This window comes from Monodelphis domestica, chromosome 4 (assembly GCF_027887165.1).
Source record: "Monodelphis domestica isolate mMonDom1 chromosome 4, mMonDom1.pri, whole genome shotgun sequence".
NCBI lineage: Eukaryota > Metazoa > Chordata > Mammalia > Didelphimorphia > Didelphidae > Monodelphis > Monodelphis domestica.
Window position 1 is genome coordinate 443,999,857 of NC_077230.1, and position 14,370 is coordinate 444,014,226.

The 14,370-nt window shown below is 56.0% G+C and overlaps 1 protein-coding gene across 8 annotated transcripts; it reads left to right on the top strand.

The window, feature by feature from the left end:
- Window positions 1-615: 615 nt before the first annotated feature.
- Window positions 616-7,700, top strand: CPT1C (carnitine palmitoyltransferase 1C). 8 transcript variants are annotated; one of them, XM_056796783.1, is made up of 19 exons: window positions 616-688; window positions 1,167-1,320; window positions 1,414-1,553; window positions 1,635-1,809; window positions 1,910-2,011; window positions 2,170-2,307; window positions 2,395-2,472; window positions 2,642-2,749; window positions 2,844-2,928; window positions 3,230-3,437; window positions 3,529-3,717; window positions 3,958-4,063; window positions 4,224-4,340; window positions 4,459-4,623; window positions 4,966-5,100; window positions 5,173-5,325; window positions 5,418-5,531; window positions 5,618-5,710; window positions 5,839-7,700. In XM_056796783.1, the coding sequence occupies exons 2-19, from the start codon at window positions 1,180-1,182 to the stop codon at window positions 6,016-6,018; spliced, it is 2,427 nt and encodes an 808-aa protein (XP_056652761.1). In that variant the 5' UTR covers window positions 616-688; window positions 1,167-1,179; the 3' UTR covers window positions 6,019-7,700. The 8 variants fall into 8 exon arrangements, with proteins under 8 accessions (XP_056652761.1, XP_056652759.1, XP_056652766.1 ...); XM_056796781.1 differs by having other exon boundaries at window positions 628-688; window positions 1,167-1,553; XM_056796788.1 differs by lacking the exon at window positions 2,170-2,307 and having other exon boundaries at window positions 628-688.
- The last annotated feature ends 6,670 nt before the right edge of the window (window positions 7,701-14,370 follow it).

A 14,370-nucleotide genomic window follows, 5' to 3' on the forward strand; every position in this document is an offset into this window, starting at 1 on the left:
CTGCCAGGGAAGGTGCTTAGAGATCCAAAAGCCCCCAATGAGTGTTGTCTTACACCTGGGTGCCCTTACTGGGTTTGTAGAGACCAGCAGGACTCTAAGGAAGCTCTCAGTTCCTTCCAAAGATCTTGGAGAGAAGTTCTGGGGGCTCCCCCTCCAGGCCTCAGTTTCCCCATCTGTAATGGGGGAGGGATGCTCTATGAGGGCCTTCCTACCTGAATTCTGCTTCCTTGGGGTAGCCAGAGGTCCTGGCTGGTGGCTTCCACCCCCACCCCAGGAGGCCCCTCTCACTGATGGGGCCGTGTAGATGGGCGCCCTCCCCCCATCCCTGGCTCTGCCTTTGTCTAGACCCCGTGGTGAAAGTCCCCATCCCCCCAAGTCAGAGGGAGTTCCCTCAGTCCGGAACAGGAGCGACCCTCCGCAGCTCCTGGTGGCGCCGGCTGCCCCTCAAAGGGGCAGCAAATGAAAAGCCTAAGCCCTGGACCTCGTCCCTACCTCACTGCCGCCACTGGGCCCCGGGCAGGGCCAGCGGTGGGGGCCCGGATGGAGCGCGCATGTGCGCGAATAGCTGCGGGGGCTGCGCGTGACGTTGGGAGGGAGAAGGGGACGTCTGGGCGCAGGCGCAAACGGAGGGGGGAGGGGGCGGGGGAGACCTCTATTCCGGGGAGGGGAGGGAAGATCTCCAAGCGCTGTGAGTAGCTGGGCGATGGCCCCGGGAAAGAGGCAGCTGCAGCTATGGGGTTGGGAATAAGGGGTAGGAGTGGGGCTCTAGGGTGGGCTGCTGGCCGGCTTCCAAGGCCCTGAGGGCCCGAGGTTGGGGTCCTGAACCCCTGGCCCTGCGGGGAGTAATTAGGTCTCCATCCCTCCGCTCCTTGTCCCCTTCACACAACACCCCTCCCCCCATGGCGCTCAGCATCCCAGTTCCGGAGCATGCGCTGGACCAGCCCGCTTCCTGTCTCCCACCCCCACCCCATTAACCCGTCCAGGGTGGCTGCGACCTCCTCTCCTTCCCATCCCCCATAGCGGGGGGGCGGGGGGTGCAGACCCAATCTCCCAGGTCTTGCAGGGACCTGGCCAAGGGCAGATGCTCCTGCGGCCTCATGGGAGTTGTAGTTCGGGGGAGGGGGCTGAGGGAGGAGGGAGGGTCGACGTGCACTCCCCCTCCTTAGGGGCAGGGGCACCATGGCCGAGGCCCGCCAGGCAGCGACCTTCCACCTAGACCTGGGCCATGGGCCTCCCGGGAGCAGGTGCTGGAACCCAGCCCTGATGGAGGTGGGCAGAGCCGGGCTGCGCTCCTGGGGCCGGAGCCTCGCCCAATGCCGGGTAAGCCAGGGTCCAAGGGCCCTGGGCCCTTTGGGGAGCCCTGAGGGCGCCGGCTGGAGCCCTGGGAGCCAGCAGTGCCGTCTGCTCCGGCAGGATGACATCCTGGCCAGAGCCTGCCCGGCCGGCCCCACCAGCGCGCTCTTCCTCTTGGCGGCCATCCAGGGCTCTCGGTTCATGCAGCTGGACCCCTCCCTGGGGCTGGTGGACTGGATCAAGGCCAGCCTCCCGGACTGGTGAGGCCTGACCCGGGGCCCTGGGGGGGGGGGATGGACCGGGCCACTGAGTGCTGAGCCGGCCCGGTGCCCTCTCCTCAGGGGCGCGCGCTGGCTCCCAGGCGTCCAGGGGGCCGTGGCGGCCACCCTCTTCGCCGGGGGCCTCTGGATGGTCCTGCTGCTGACCCTGCACGTCGTCCTGCGGCTCCTCCTGCGCTACCAGGGCTGGCTGAGCGAGCCTCGAGGGAGCCTGTCCTTGGCCACGCGCTCCTGGCTGGTATGAGGAGCCTCCGCCCCGGGGCCCTTGGGGGGCTGGCACCTCCCCCTCGTCTGGGGGGAAGGTCTGGGTCAGGGCCTGCTGCTTCCTGCCCCTGCAGGCCCTGGTCAGGATCTTCTCTGGCCGTCGCCCGACCCTCTACACGTACCAGCGCGCCCTGCCCTGCCTGCCCCTGCCCTCCACGGCGGGCACCGTGGCCAAGGTGGGCATGGCCAAGCCGCTCGGAATCAGGGACCTGAGGAGTTGGGGGTGGGGCCCGGGGACCCCAAGGCTCAGTGAGGGGGCGGGGGACCCCCAGAGTCTGGCCCGGGGATCAGGGGGGTTGGCGCCTCGGAGACACTCATTCCGTGTGCCCCCCAGTACCTGGAGTCGGTGCGGCCGTTGCTGTCGGACGAGGACTTCAGGGCCCGCAGCGTCCAGGCGCACTCGTTCCTCCAGGCAGAGGCCCCCCGGCTCCAGGCGGTCCTGGGCCTCAAGGCCTGGTGCTCGGCCAACTACGTGAGTGGCCCCGTGTGAGCCCCGGTGTGGTGGCCCCGACAGGCTGTGTGGGCCGCGCCGGCTCTGACCTTGTTCTCCGGCCCCCAGGCCAGTGACTGGTGGCAGGAGTACGTCTACCTGCGTTCCCGGAGCCCCCTGCTGGGCAGCAGCAACTTCTACATCCTGGTGAGTGTCTTCTGGCTCTCTGGCCGAGAGGCCGCCGGCCAAGCCCCGGCCAGCCGCGGAGCCTCCCCGAGGAGCTGGGTCTGTGCTGGCTGTAGGCCGAGCCGAGAGGCAGCGGGCCCCTGACGCCCCTCGGACGGCCCGCGAAGGTGCCCCCTTTGCCGTCCCCCAGGACTTCCTCTCGGCGGCCCCCACTCCTCTGCAGGCGGCGCGGGCCGGGAACGCTGTCTACGCCATGATGAGGTTTCGGGAGCAGCTGAGCCGCGGGGAGGTGGAGCCTGTAAGAAGCTGGGAGGAGGGGGACCCAGGCCGGGGAGGGCTCGGGGGAGCAGGGGGACCCCCTCGTCACGCAGCACCCCCCCTCCCTGGTCTAGGCCACGCTGCTGGGGACCCGTCCGCTGTGCTCGGCCCAGTACCGGCAGATGTTCAACACCACTCGTGTCCCCGGCATCACCAGAGGTGAGGCCCCCCCGTGACCTCCGCCCCTCTCCCCCCGAGACCCTGGGACCCCAGAACCCCCCAGACAGGTGGCTGGAGTGTGGGACTTGGGGTGAGGAAGTCTGGGTCCAGGTGACGCTCCTGACGTTTGCCAGCCGTGCCTTCCTCGACAGTCAGGTGCCACCGGCTCCAAGCCTCGGTTTCCTTCTGTCGCCTCAGTAATAAGAAGTGCTGGGGCTCCCAGCAGACCGAACCCCTTGGGTGCCACCCCTTTCCGTGGTTCTCCGGGGCCTGCGGCCCGTGACCCCAGCCTCCTCCCCAGACCGGCTGTGCCGTGTTGGGGATGGCCAGAGTCGCCACGTGGCCGTTCTGCACCGGGGCCGCTTCTTCCGCCTGGGGACCCACGGGGGGCCCAAGGGACGCCTGCTGAGCCCCCGCGTCCTGGAGCAGCAGTTCCAGCGCATCCTGGATGACCCTGCCCCGGCCAGGCCCCTGGAGGAGCGCCTGGCTGCCCTGACAGCCGCTCCCAGGTGTGTGGGCTTCCCGGAGGGCTGAGGGCCGCGGGGTTCAGGGGGCTCAGGGGGTCTGGCCCCCCCTGACTCCAGCCCCTGGCCCCGACAGGGCCCAGTGGGCTCAGGCTCGGGCCTCCCTGCAGGCAGGGGACAAGAGCACGAGGGCCAGCCTGCAGACGGTGGAAGGGGCCGCCTTCTTCGTGTGCCTGGAGGAGACCCTGGGCCCCCCGGACGCATCCCCCGAGGTGCTTCTGGATGAGCTGGCGCGGGCCCTGCTGCTGGGAAGCGGCCACAACAGGTGGGCCCCTTCCCTTCGGCCTCGTCCCCTACCAGGCTCAGGGCCCCTCCCCGGACACGTGGGGCCCTCACGCTCCCCCGCTTCCCCGGTCTCCATCCCCCTCCTGGAGCCCCGGAAGGCCCCCACCAGGCTCGGGGCCCCTCCCCCCATCCTCCTCCCACTTCCGGAGCCCCGGTAGCCCCCCCCCCCCCAGCCTGGCAGAGGCCCCTGTGCCGAACTGCCTGTGCTGCCGCCCCACAGGTGGTTGGACAAGTCTCTGAATCTCGTGGTCTTCGGCAATGGCCGCGCCGGGCTGAACGTGGAGCACGCCTGGGCTGACGCCCCCGTCCCTTCGCACATGTGGGAGGCACGGCGCGGGCCCGACACCCCGAGAGGGACGTCTCCCCTGGCGGACACGCCTGTGGCCCCGTCTCTGCGGGGTCTGGTCCCCGGGGAAGCCCAGGGTGGGGGGGCCGGGGCTCCCCGACGGCCCAGGGGTCCTGACAGCTTCTCCGTGTCTCCCCCAGGCCGTGTTGGCCGCCGAGTGCTTTGAACTCGGCTACTCGGAGGACGGCCATTGCCGAGGGACGCCGGACCCCGAGCTGGGACCCCCGGAGCGGCTCCTGTGGACTGTGCCCGAGGAGGTGCGAGCTCCCCTGGCCCGCCTGGGCCCCCCCTTCAGCTTCAGGCCCCCCTCTGGTGCCTGGGACCCCCCGGCTCCCTTCCCTCCCCTGCCGCTCACCGGGTCCCCTTCCCGGGCAGGTGACCGCGTCCGTCCTGTGGGCCGTGCAGGAGGCCCGGGCCTTGGCCAGAGACACCGAGTGCCACGTCCTCCCCTTCACTGGCTTCGGCCGAGGCTTCACCCGGCGCTGCCGGGCCCCTGGGAGCAGCTTCGTGCAGCTGGCCCTGCAGCTGGCCTGGTTTCGGGTGAGTGTCTCCGGGAGAACCGGCAGAACCGAAGCAAATGCAGGCCGCGGGAGGAGCGGCCCAGCCATCTAGCTGGGGAGGCAGGCCGCGGAGCCTGGGAGGGCCCGCTGGAGGGGGAAGGGGGCAGGCCGCGGAGCCCGGGAGGGCCCGCTGGAGGGGGAGGGGGGCAGGCCGCGGAGCCCGGGAGGGCCCGCTGGAGGGGAAGGGGGCAGGCCGCGGAGCCCGAGAGGGCCCGCTGGAGGGGGAGGGGGCAGGCCGCGGAGCCCGGGAGGGCCCGCTGGAGGGGGAAGGGGGCAGGCCGCGGAGCCCAGGCCAACATCTCTCCTGTTCCCGCCCCGCCAGGACCAGGGCGGCTTCTGTCTGACCTACGAGCCGTGCCTGACGAGGCTGTTCCACGAGGGCCGCACCGAGACCGTCCGGCAGTGCACACTGGAAGCATGCGCCTTCGTCCGAGCCATGGAGGATGCGCGGCAGACGGTGGGCGCCCCCCCTCCCCGAGGCGGCCCCTCCCCCCGGTAGGGATGCTGACCTCTGGCTGACCTTCCCCAGGACGCCCAGCGCCTGGCCCTGTTCCGCGTGGCGGCCGAGAAGCACCGGGCTCTGTGCCGGGCGGCCCTGACCGGCGAGGGCGTCGATCGGCATCTCTTCTGCCTCTACCTGGTCTCCCGGCTCCTCCGGCTCCCCTCGCCGTTCCTGACCCAGGTCGGCGACCCCTGCCCGGGGAGGGTCGGTCTTGGGAGGGGGGGGGAGCCTTGGGGCCCGGGCCACACCCTCCTCCCGAACCCGCTTTCCAGGTCCGGGCCGAACGATGGAAACTCGCCACCAGCCAGAGCCTGACCCGGCGGCCACCTTTGTTCGACCCGGCCCGTCATCCCGATTACGTCTGTTGCGGGGGGGGCTTCGGGCCTGTGAGTGGGGTCCCTGGGGGCGGCGGGCTGGGCGGGGGCGGGGCCGAGGAACACAGCACTGGGGGCTCGTCTCCTTCCCCACCCAGGCCGATGACGACGGCTACGGCGTGTCCTACACCTTCATGGGGGAGAGCGCCATCACCTTCCACGTCTCCTGCAAGGTGTCCAGCCCCGACACGGTTAGTTTTTGTCCCCACTGAAGGCCCCTCGGGCCCTGGCGTCCAAGGCCAAGCCGTCTGGGCCCTCCGCCGTCCGGCTCGGGAGCCCAGGCTCCTGGGTTCTCCGTCCCCGTTTCTTGTTCCCGTAGGACTCCCGGCGCTTCGGGCGACACGTTTGGGACGCCATGCTGGATGTGGCCGCGCTGTTTGGCTTCGGCATCGGGCCCAGCACGAGGGCCCGGCCAGGAGAGGTGGCCGGTGAGGACCAGAATTCCTGTAGAGTCTCTGGAGAGGCTGAGCCCCCGCGCGAGCCCCGGCCGGAGCCCTGAGACCCCGAGGAGCCGCTCTTGGTCGTGGGAGCAGGAAGGAAGGGCTCCACGAGGACTCGGGCCAGAGCCGTCATTGCAGCGGCGGGAACGACCCAGCCTCAGCGGCCCGCGTGGCCCGTCTCCTCCTCGATGTCAGCCGGTCCCGGCCTCACCTTCTGCATCCCTCTGCTTTGGGCGCTCAGCTCCCTCCTGCCCCCCAGCCCGATCCGTCCACGGGCCAAAGGCCGCCCCGACCTGGCCCCGGCCTGGCCCCCTCCTGTCAGCCCGGAGCTGCACCCCGAGCCCATCTGGTGGCCAAGCTGCGTCCGACGACGGCCTCCGAGCTCTCCTGAGCCCGGGCACAGGCGGCACTGTGGCCCGTCCCCCAGCCTGCGTCGGGCGGCTGGCAATGGCTCCCTGCACCCAGCTTCTGTTCCCCCTCAGCCCACACCCCAAGCTCATCCTGGTGGCTGCCCAGACTCGCCTCAGAGTCGAACAAAGCCCCCCCCCCCCCCCCCCCGCCCAGACAGCCCAAAGCCGGCACCCCTTTAGCAGCCTTTGCCTCAGGAAGTAATCAGGAAAGAAGGCTCTGCTGGGTGCCCGGCAGTGTGCTTGGAGGCCGGAAACCGTCCCTGCCCTCCAGGAGCCACACTTTACCAGACACTGACAGAAGAAGGAAATACAAAGCTGGGGTGGGGCCGCCCTGCTGTGTGTCATAATGAGAAAGGGCTGTTGGAGGAGAGATTGGATTGGATTTGGGTAGTTTCAGGGGTTTCGAGATGTGGCTAGACCTCTGGGCCTCGATTTAGGAAGACGAGTTCAAATCCTGTCTCATATTCGTGTGACTCGGTTTCATTACCTGTAAAATGGGAATAATAATAGCACCTATCTCCCAGGATTATTGTAAAGAACAAACAAGATAACATTTGTAACGTGCTTTGCTAACCTTGAAGAGTTCTGTAAATGAATTCTAGCTAGTGTTTATGATGATGATTTTTATTAGCAAAGGGGCAGCTAGCTGGTGAAGTGGATAGAGTACCTGGAGTCAGGAAGACCTTAGTTCAAATCCAGCTGCAGACACTTAATAGCTGGGTGATCCTAGGCAAGTCATTTAACCCTGATTGCCTTGGTTTCTTCATCTGTAAAATGAGCTGGAGAAGGAAATGGCAAGTCACTCGGGGATCTTTGCTAAGAAAATCCCAAATGGGGTCATGAAGAGGTGGGTACAACTGAAATGATTGACTGGACAATACTAACATTATTAAGAATAACAAATAGTCTGGTTTGACCGGTCTATGGAATGGGTGGAAGGGATGATGGGAAATCAGTCTATGAAGAAAGGAGAACTCGACACCATTGCCCAGCCCTTTACCACTCCTCTGCCTTAGAACCAATGAACAGTATCAATTCTAAGATGAACTGTAAAGGTAATGAGAAAAAAAGAAAGGATGGGGCAGATCGTGAGTGGTTGGAAAAGTTTGTACCTACCTTATCCTCTTGCCCATGGGCATCCCGGAGCTTCTTGAGCTAGAGTGCCAGGCCGCAGGCGTGCTTGAACTCTAGTGTTCCAGCTGTCTGTCTGCTCCATTGCCTAGCTCCTCCTACCTGCCTCAGTGACAGAAGGAGAAAGCTTTTGTAAATTGTCTGCAAAGAGAAGTGGTCTAGGATATTTGTTTTTTAAAGAATAAATTGTACTCGAGCTCTTTTGTTCTTCTGTCATCAAAACTTCTGCCAGTATCTTCTCCCTCCCAGATCCCAGAGAGTCATCTTACATGATGAGAAAAGGAATCAGAGGGGGGAAATAGCATCACAAACAGGAATACACTGAAAACAAGCATCATTCCAGGCCCTTGAACCAACCACCTCTGCAAGGGAGTATAGCGAAGAGGCTCAGAACACTTTCCCTTTGTTTGTTTGTTGTGGCAGCTCCTTTGGGGTTACTTCCTTAATTTCTATTCAGTGCATTCTCAAGGTACTTCTGAGGGGATGGATGTCTAATGCTGTCACTCATGAGCCCTCATCAGTGTGATCCCAGTGAACTATTAGTTCTTGACTTGGTGAACTTTTAGAAAAAGGATATACTAACGTGGTATTATCCAAGCAGTTGGCACAAATAGTTTCCCCCAAACCCTGGGTTAAGTTCTCCCACAAATACACAAGTTCATGGGAAGATGGGGTTCAAAACTCAGTGGTAATGAGGCCCACATGAGGTGGGGAGAGGAAGAACCCACAGCTCCTGGTGACTTCTGACCTAGGAGTCCTTTCTTCAGTCCACACTCCTCAGAATGCCATTCTCTTTGTTTCCTGTTGACCCATTTTCCCTGATCCCAGCTGGATACTTTGCCAGCTACTAACCCACTTTCTGATGATATGGTCAGTACAGGAAGTGGGCAGAGGAGGAGGAAAGGGAGAGAGTTTCTTCTTTGTTCCCAAAGTGATTACCTCCCAGGGCTTTGGCTTGAATCAACTCTTCAAAATACAGATGAGAGGCTTCCATCCCTGGGCTGCCCCATTGCCTGACTTGCTTAAGACAGAAATTTCTTAAGCTATTTAAAGCTTCATGGTTAGTGTGTTTGGTGAGCCAATAAGAGTTCACTTTGAATTAAAATCGTATGTTCATACTTCCTGAAGACATCACAATGGATTTGATTCAATGAACATTTAGCCCATACTATGTGCCAGGCACTGTGCTAAATAAACTGAGGATATGAAAAGGCAAAAGGCAATCCCTGCCCTCAAGGAGTTCAGAGTCTAACCGGGGAGACAACATGCCCACAGAGACTGGTATATGCACAGGTACACACACAGGAAGTAAGTTTTATATATACTAGATTAAGAGGGTTTCCTTCCCCTAAGAAGGTGAGATTTTAGTTGAGGATTAAGGCCAAGGATGTCATTGATCAGGAGCATTCCAGGCATGGGAGACAGCCAGAGACAGCAGGCAGATGGTGTCATTGGATCAAAGAGTATGTGTTGGGGAGTAAAGTATAAGAGGGAAAGGGAGGAGGGGGGCCAGGTTATAAAGGATTTTGAATGTCAAACAGAGGGCAATAGTTATTGATGACTCAGTGGATGGAGAGCCAAACCTAGAGGTGGGAGATCCTGAGATCAAATCTGATCTCAGACACTTCCTAGCTGTGTGACCCTGGGCAAGTCACTTTACCCCCCTGCTTAGCCCTTACTGCTCTTGTGCTTTAGGATTAGTACACAGTATTTATTCTAAGATGGAAGGCAAGGATGTAAAAAAAAAGAATGCCAGACAGAGAAAATTGATCCTAGAAACAATAGGGAGGCCCTGGAGTTTATAGAGAAGGGAGGTGACGTTGCCAGGCCTGTGCTTTAGGAAAATAACTTTAGTGGCTCAATGGAGAACGGATTAGAATAGAGTGAGATCTGAGACAGGCAGACCTGCCAATTGTCCAAATGTGAGATAATGAGGCAGCATTAAGAGTAGAAAAGGGAGCATAGATAAGAGATGTTACAAAGATGAAATTGACAGACCTTGGCACCATATTGAATATGGGAGGGAAAGACAATGAGATGCTCAGGACGACTCCTATGGTGTGAGTGAGGCAGAGAGAGAGAGGAAGGGAGAAAGAGGCAGAGAGGGAGGGAGGGAGAGAAAGAGAGAGAGAGAGGGAGGGAGAGAGGCAGAGAAAGAGGGAAACAGAAGGAGGGAGGAAGAAAGGCAGAGGGAGAGAAAGAGGCAGAGAGGGAGGGAGAGAAGCAGAGAGGGAAAGAGAGGGAGGGAGGAAGAGAGAGGCAGAGAGAGAAAGGGAGGGAGAGAGGCAGAGAGAGAGGGAAAGAAAGAGGAGAGAGAGAGGGAGGGAGGGAGAGAGAGGCAGAGAGAAAGGGAGGGAGAGAAAGAGGCAGAGAGAAAGGGAGGGAGAGAAAGAGGCAGAGAGAGGTGGAAAGAAAGAGGGAGAGAGAGAGAGAGAGAGAGAGAGAGGGAAAGAGGCAGAGAGGGAGAGAAAGGCAGAGAGAGAGAGAGGGAAGGATAGAGGCAGAGAGAGGGATGGATGTGCTGAAAACCTAGAGAGAAGAGGGTATCATGGAGAAGAGAGTTAACAGTGCCAAAAGCTTCAGAGAGGTCAAGGATAAAAAAGAATAAGGCCTGAAGAAAGGCCATTGGATTTGGCCATTGGACATCATCGGTAACTTGGAGAGAGCAGAGAGTTTTGCCAAACTTTCACATCTTCTCATGTGAAAATGGGCCTCGAGAGAGACCAGCCAACATAGAGGAGTAGAAAAAATAGTAAATTAAGGCCAGCTCCCTTCTGTCCCCCCATTCCCAACTACTACGAGAAGACTCGAAAAGTAGCCAGCTGGGTGCTCTGCAGTCAGGCCCCCAGAGCTGGGTTGCAGATCCAATCTGGATGAAGGAGAGTGGCTCTGTTTAGGAGTGGGCAGACCAGTCACGAGTAGTTTGGGACCTGAGACTGGGTTCTCGGCAAGAGACAAGAGCAGAAATGGACGATAAATAGGAGCCTTGAAGCTCCTATTTATCTTGGAGCCCCCACTGAGTAACTGTGGGTAGGGAGCCCACACAAAAGGGGAGCCTGCCCTTTGGATGCTGTGAACCTGCAGGGCCTTCTGGATAGCTGACCCGACTCTGACTCAGGCCAGCAGGAGTATACTGGTACTCCCACCAGAGGCAAACCCACAGTGGTGTTACCCAGACCCACATCTGTGTCAGGGGCTTGCAAAGCCCCAGTCCAGGAGAGCGGGGATAAGACTTTTTCCTGGATCAGACGGGTTTGGGCATTCTGAAAGCTTAGAGATTGCTAGCCTGAGCTGCCATTGAGATCCTCAAGAAACAAAGGGCTTAGGCTTCAGAGAAAGCAGCCCAAGAAAATACAAAATTGGGCCAATCAAGGTGCATATATTACCTTCAGAAGTGCACAGAGTGTATGTGTGATCAGCAAGGTAATTCCAAGCAAGTCATTTAACCCCCCATTGCCTAACTCTTACTACTCTTCTGCCTTGACCAATACTATTTATTCTAAGACAGAAGGTAAAGGTTAAAAAAAAACAGAGTGAGGCAGCTACAAAAGTGTCACAGTGGATAGAGCACTAGACAGGAAGACCTGGGTTCAAATCGCCTCACATACTTCCTAGCTGTGTGACCCTGGGCAAGTCACTTAACTCACTTTGCCTAGCCTTTGAACTTCTGTCTTAGAGTTGTTACTATGAAGAAAGTAAGGGTAAAAAAAAATGCACAGTCTGACACTAAGATAAAGTCCCAAATCAGGAAATAAGATTGGAAGAGTAAGTAAACAAACAAAAAGGTGCCAGGAATGTCTAAGACCAAACTTGGAAGAAGAGAACAGTTTCAAAACATCTTCAAGCAAAGCCTCAAAGCAAAACACAACTTGGGTAAAAGTTCAACTAGATTTCCTAGGACAAAATGAACTAAGAGATCTTTAGTTTTTGTTTATTAAAGAAATGTATATAGAGAATACATTGACTCTTCCAGATTTTTGTAATAAAAATCACTTTATTCAGTTAATTATAGTGCTAGGATTAAGGAATTTAAATCTATGCCACTTAGTGAAATTTCCTTCCCTAAGAAGCAAAGATTAAAAAAAAAAACCAGTAACACCTTAATCTGTTTTGGTTAATTTGGGGAAGCACATTATATAGTTAGAGGAGGATCAGAGCACAGGGAGTAAGCCTTAAATACTTTATTCATTCACAAAACTTGATTTAGTCTTTGTGTATACCCTATTATCATTCAATTAAAACATGGTTTTTGGGTCTCATTTTTAAAATTTGTATTTTTTAATAAAGTTTAGTTCATTCAAATAAAATAAACTTAGTTAAGTTTTCCTTTCTTTGGCTTGGTAAATGGATATTTTGAATGAAATGTTCATCTTAAAACAATTTTCTAGGCATAGACTGAGTTGAAATATACTATACATACCTATGTAGAAAATACTGATTTAGGGGGGCAGCTGGGTGGCTCAGTAGATTGAGAGTCAGACCCAGAGATCGGGAGGTCCTGGGTTCCAATCTGGTCTCAGACACTTCCTAGTGGTGTGACCCTGGGCAAGTCACTTGACCCCCATTGCCTAGCCCTTACCACTCTTCTGCCTTGGAACTAAAACACAGTATTGACTCGAAGATGGAAGGTGAGGTTTAAAAAAAAGAAAGAAAGAAAAGAAAGTACTGATCTAAATCACAAATAACTAAAGAAATGAAAAACAAGAGAACTTCAAGATTTCACTTCCTGTCCAGGAAATTGGCAATAACCCAAGATTGGTCTGAGATGGAAGATTTGGGATGGAGTGGCACACTATTGCATTTTTGGTAGATCTGTGAACTTCTCCAACTATCCTGTTTTTTAAAATATATTTATTTCCCCAGTTCCATGTAGGAACAATTTTCCACATATGTTTTCTGAAGTTATAAGATCCAAATTGTCTCCTTTCCTCCTTTCCCTCACCCCCTCCTAGAGATGGTAAGCAATTTGATCTGGGGTATACGTGTAGTATCATGCATTACATATTTTCATATTGTTCATTATTGTAAGAGAATACTCATATAAAACAAAACCCCCAAATAAAAACAGAAATAAAGTGAAAAAGCATCTGTTTTGATCAGCATTCTGACTCCAACAGCTCTTTCTCTGGAGGTAGAGAACATTCTTTGTCCTAAGACCTTCAGACTTGTTGGGCATCATTGTATTACTGTAGCTAAGTCTTTCACAATTGATCGTTCCACAATGTTTCAGTTACTGTGTACAGTGTTTTCCTGGTTCTGCTTATTTCACTCTGCATCTGTTCACATAGGTCTTTCCAGCTCTTTCTGAAATCATCCTGCTCATCATTCCTTACAGCCCAATAGTATTCCATCACTATCACGTACCAGAATTTGTCCAGCTATTCCCCAATTGATGTTGCCCATCAACATTCTGGAAATCAATCTGGAATTATGCTAAGAAAATGACTGAAATGTTCATACATTCTGACTCAAAGATCTCCCTTCTAGGCAAATAACCCAACAGGGTCAAGAATCAAAAGAAAGATACTGTGTATAGTTCAGTAGTTATAGCAGCATTTGTTCTTTTGAAGTAGCAAAGACCTGGAGACATAGTAATGCTCATGACTGGGGGAATGGCCACACAAGTTGTGAATCTGAAAAGACTGATGTGGGTGAACAGGAAGCTCACTAACCAATACAGATTGTGAATAGAAAACCTGGAAGGGTGGAGGGTTAATTGACTCAACTAATCAATCATGGCCACAGAAGATGAAGCACTAATAAAATGTTCCAGCCCTGATAACTTGACCAAGTAAAAATGAGAGTTAGATAGGCAAGTGGACACCAAAGATGGATATTCATTTGGTGTTCATCTGCCATACAACTCTCACCCTTGGCTCCCAGAAGGAGCCACCCACTCACTCCCAAAAGTCCATACTCTGGTAAAACCATCTTGACAGGCAGGCTAAGGCCCTCGAACCCACCAGTGACTCAGGGGGTGTCTACCCCTGGCATGTGAAGACTTCCCCCAGCAGAAGGGGCAGAGGAAATCAATTTGTACCAACTGTCATGAAGGTGGCCGAAGCAGACACTGTGGAGCACTTAGAGCTTGGTCAGGCACGCTGAGCTCATTCTCCTGAATCCCAAGCCGACCTCAGTGACTCTGGAAGAGAGAGTGAGACTATCATGAGTTTGTGCAACTCGGTCTCAAATCAATCCAGTTTGGTCGCGTCATGACATTGCCTTGTCATGTCGTTGGTCCTCTTCAAAAAATGAAGAACCACCAAGGGAGAATGGCTCTCTTCAAGCAGGTAATCAGTCAAGGGCATTCAGCTCTGTTGTGCCCCTGGGAGTTTTCCATAAGAGTGAGCCGGGTCAGGACTGGCATGGAAAGTGTTTCACAGACTTCTGGGGAGAGATAAATGGTTTGTGCCCACTTTTCCTACCTTAGTAAACATCTGAATGGCCAGAGGAGTCTCCTACCCTACTCTGCCAGCTCTCACCTCTATTACTCAATGCTGGCACCCTTAAGGCTTACCCTTACCCAGGTCTAATTAGTGGTTACTTGGATGTGGGTTTTTTTAATCACCCAATAACCATTTCCATATTATTCATATTTGTAATAGAGTGATCTTTTAAAACCAAAACCCCAGATCATCTACCCAAATAAACAAGTGATAAATCATGTTTTTCTTCTGTGTTTTTACTCCCACAGTTTTTTCTCTGGATGTGGACAGTGTTCTTTCTCATAAATCCCTCAGGATTGTCCTGCATCATTGCATTGTTATTAGTAGCAGTCTATTACATTTGATTGTACCACAGTGTATCAGTCTCTGTGTACAATGTTCTCCTGGTTCTGCTCCTCTCACTCTGCATCAGTTCATGGAGGTC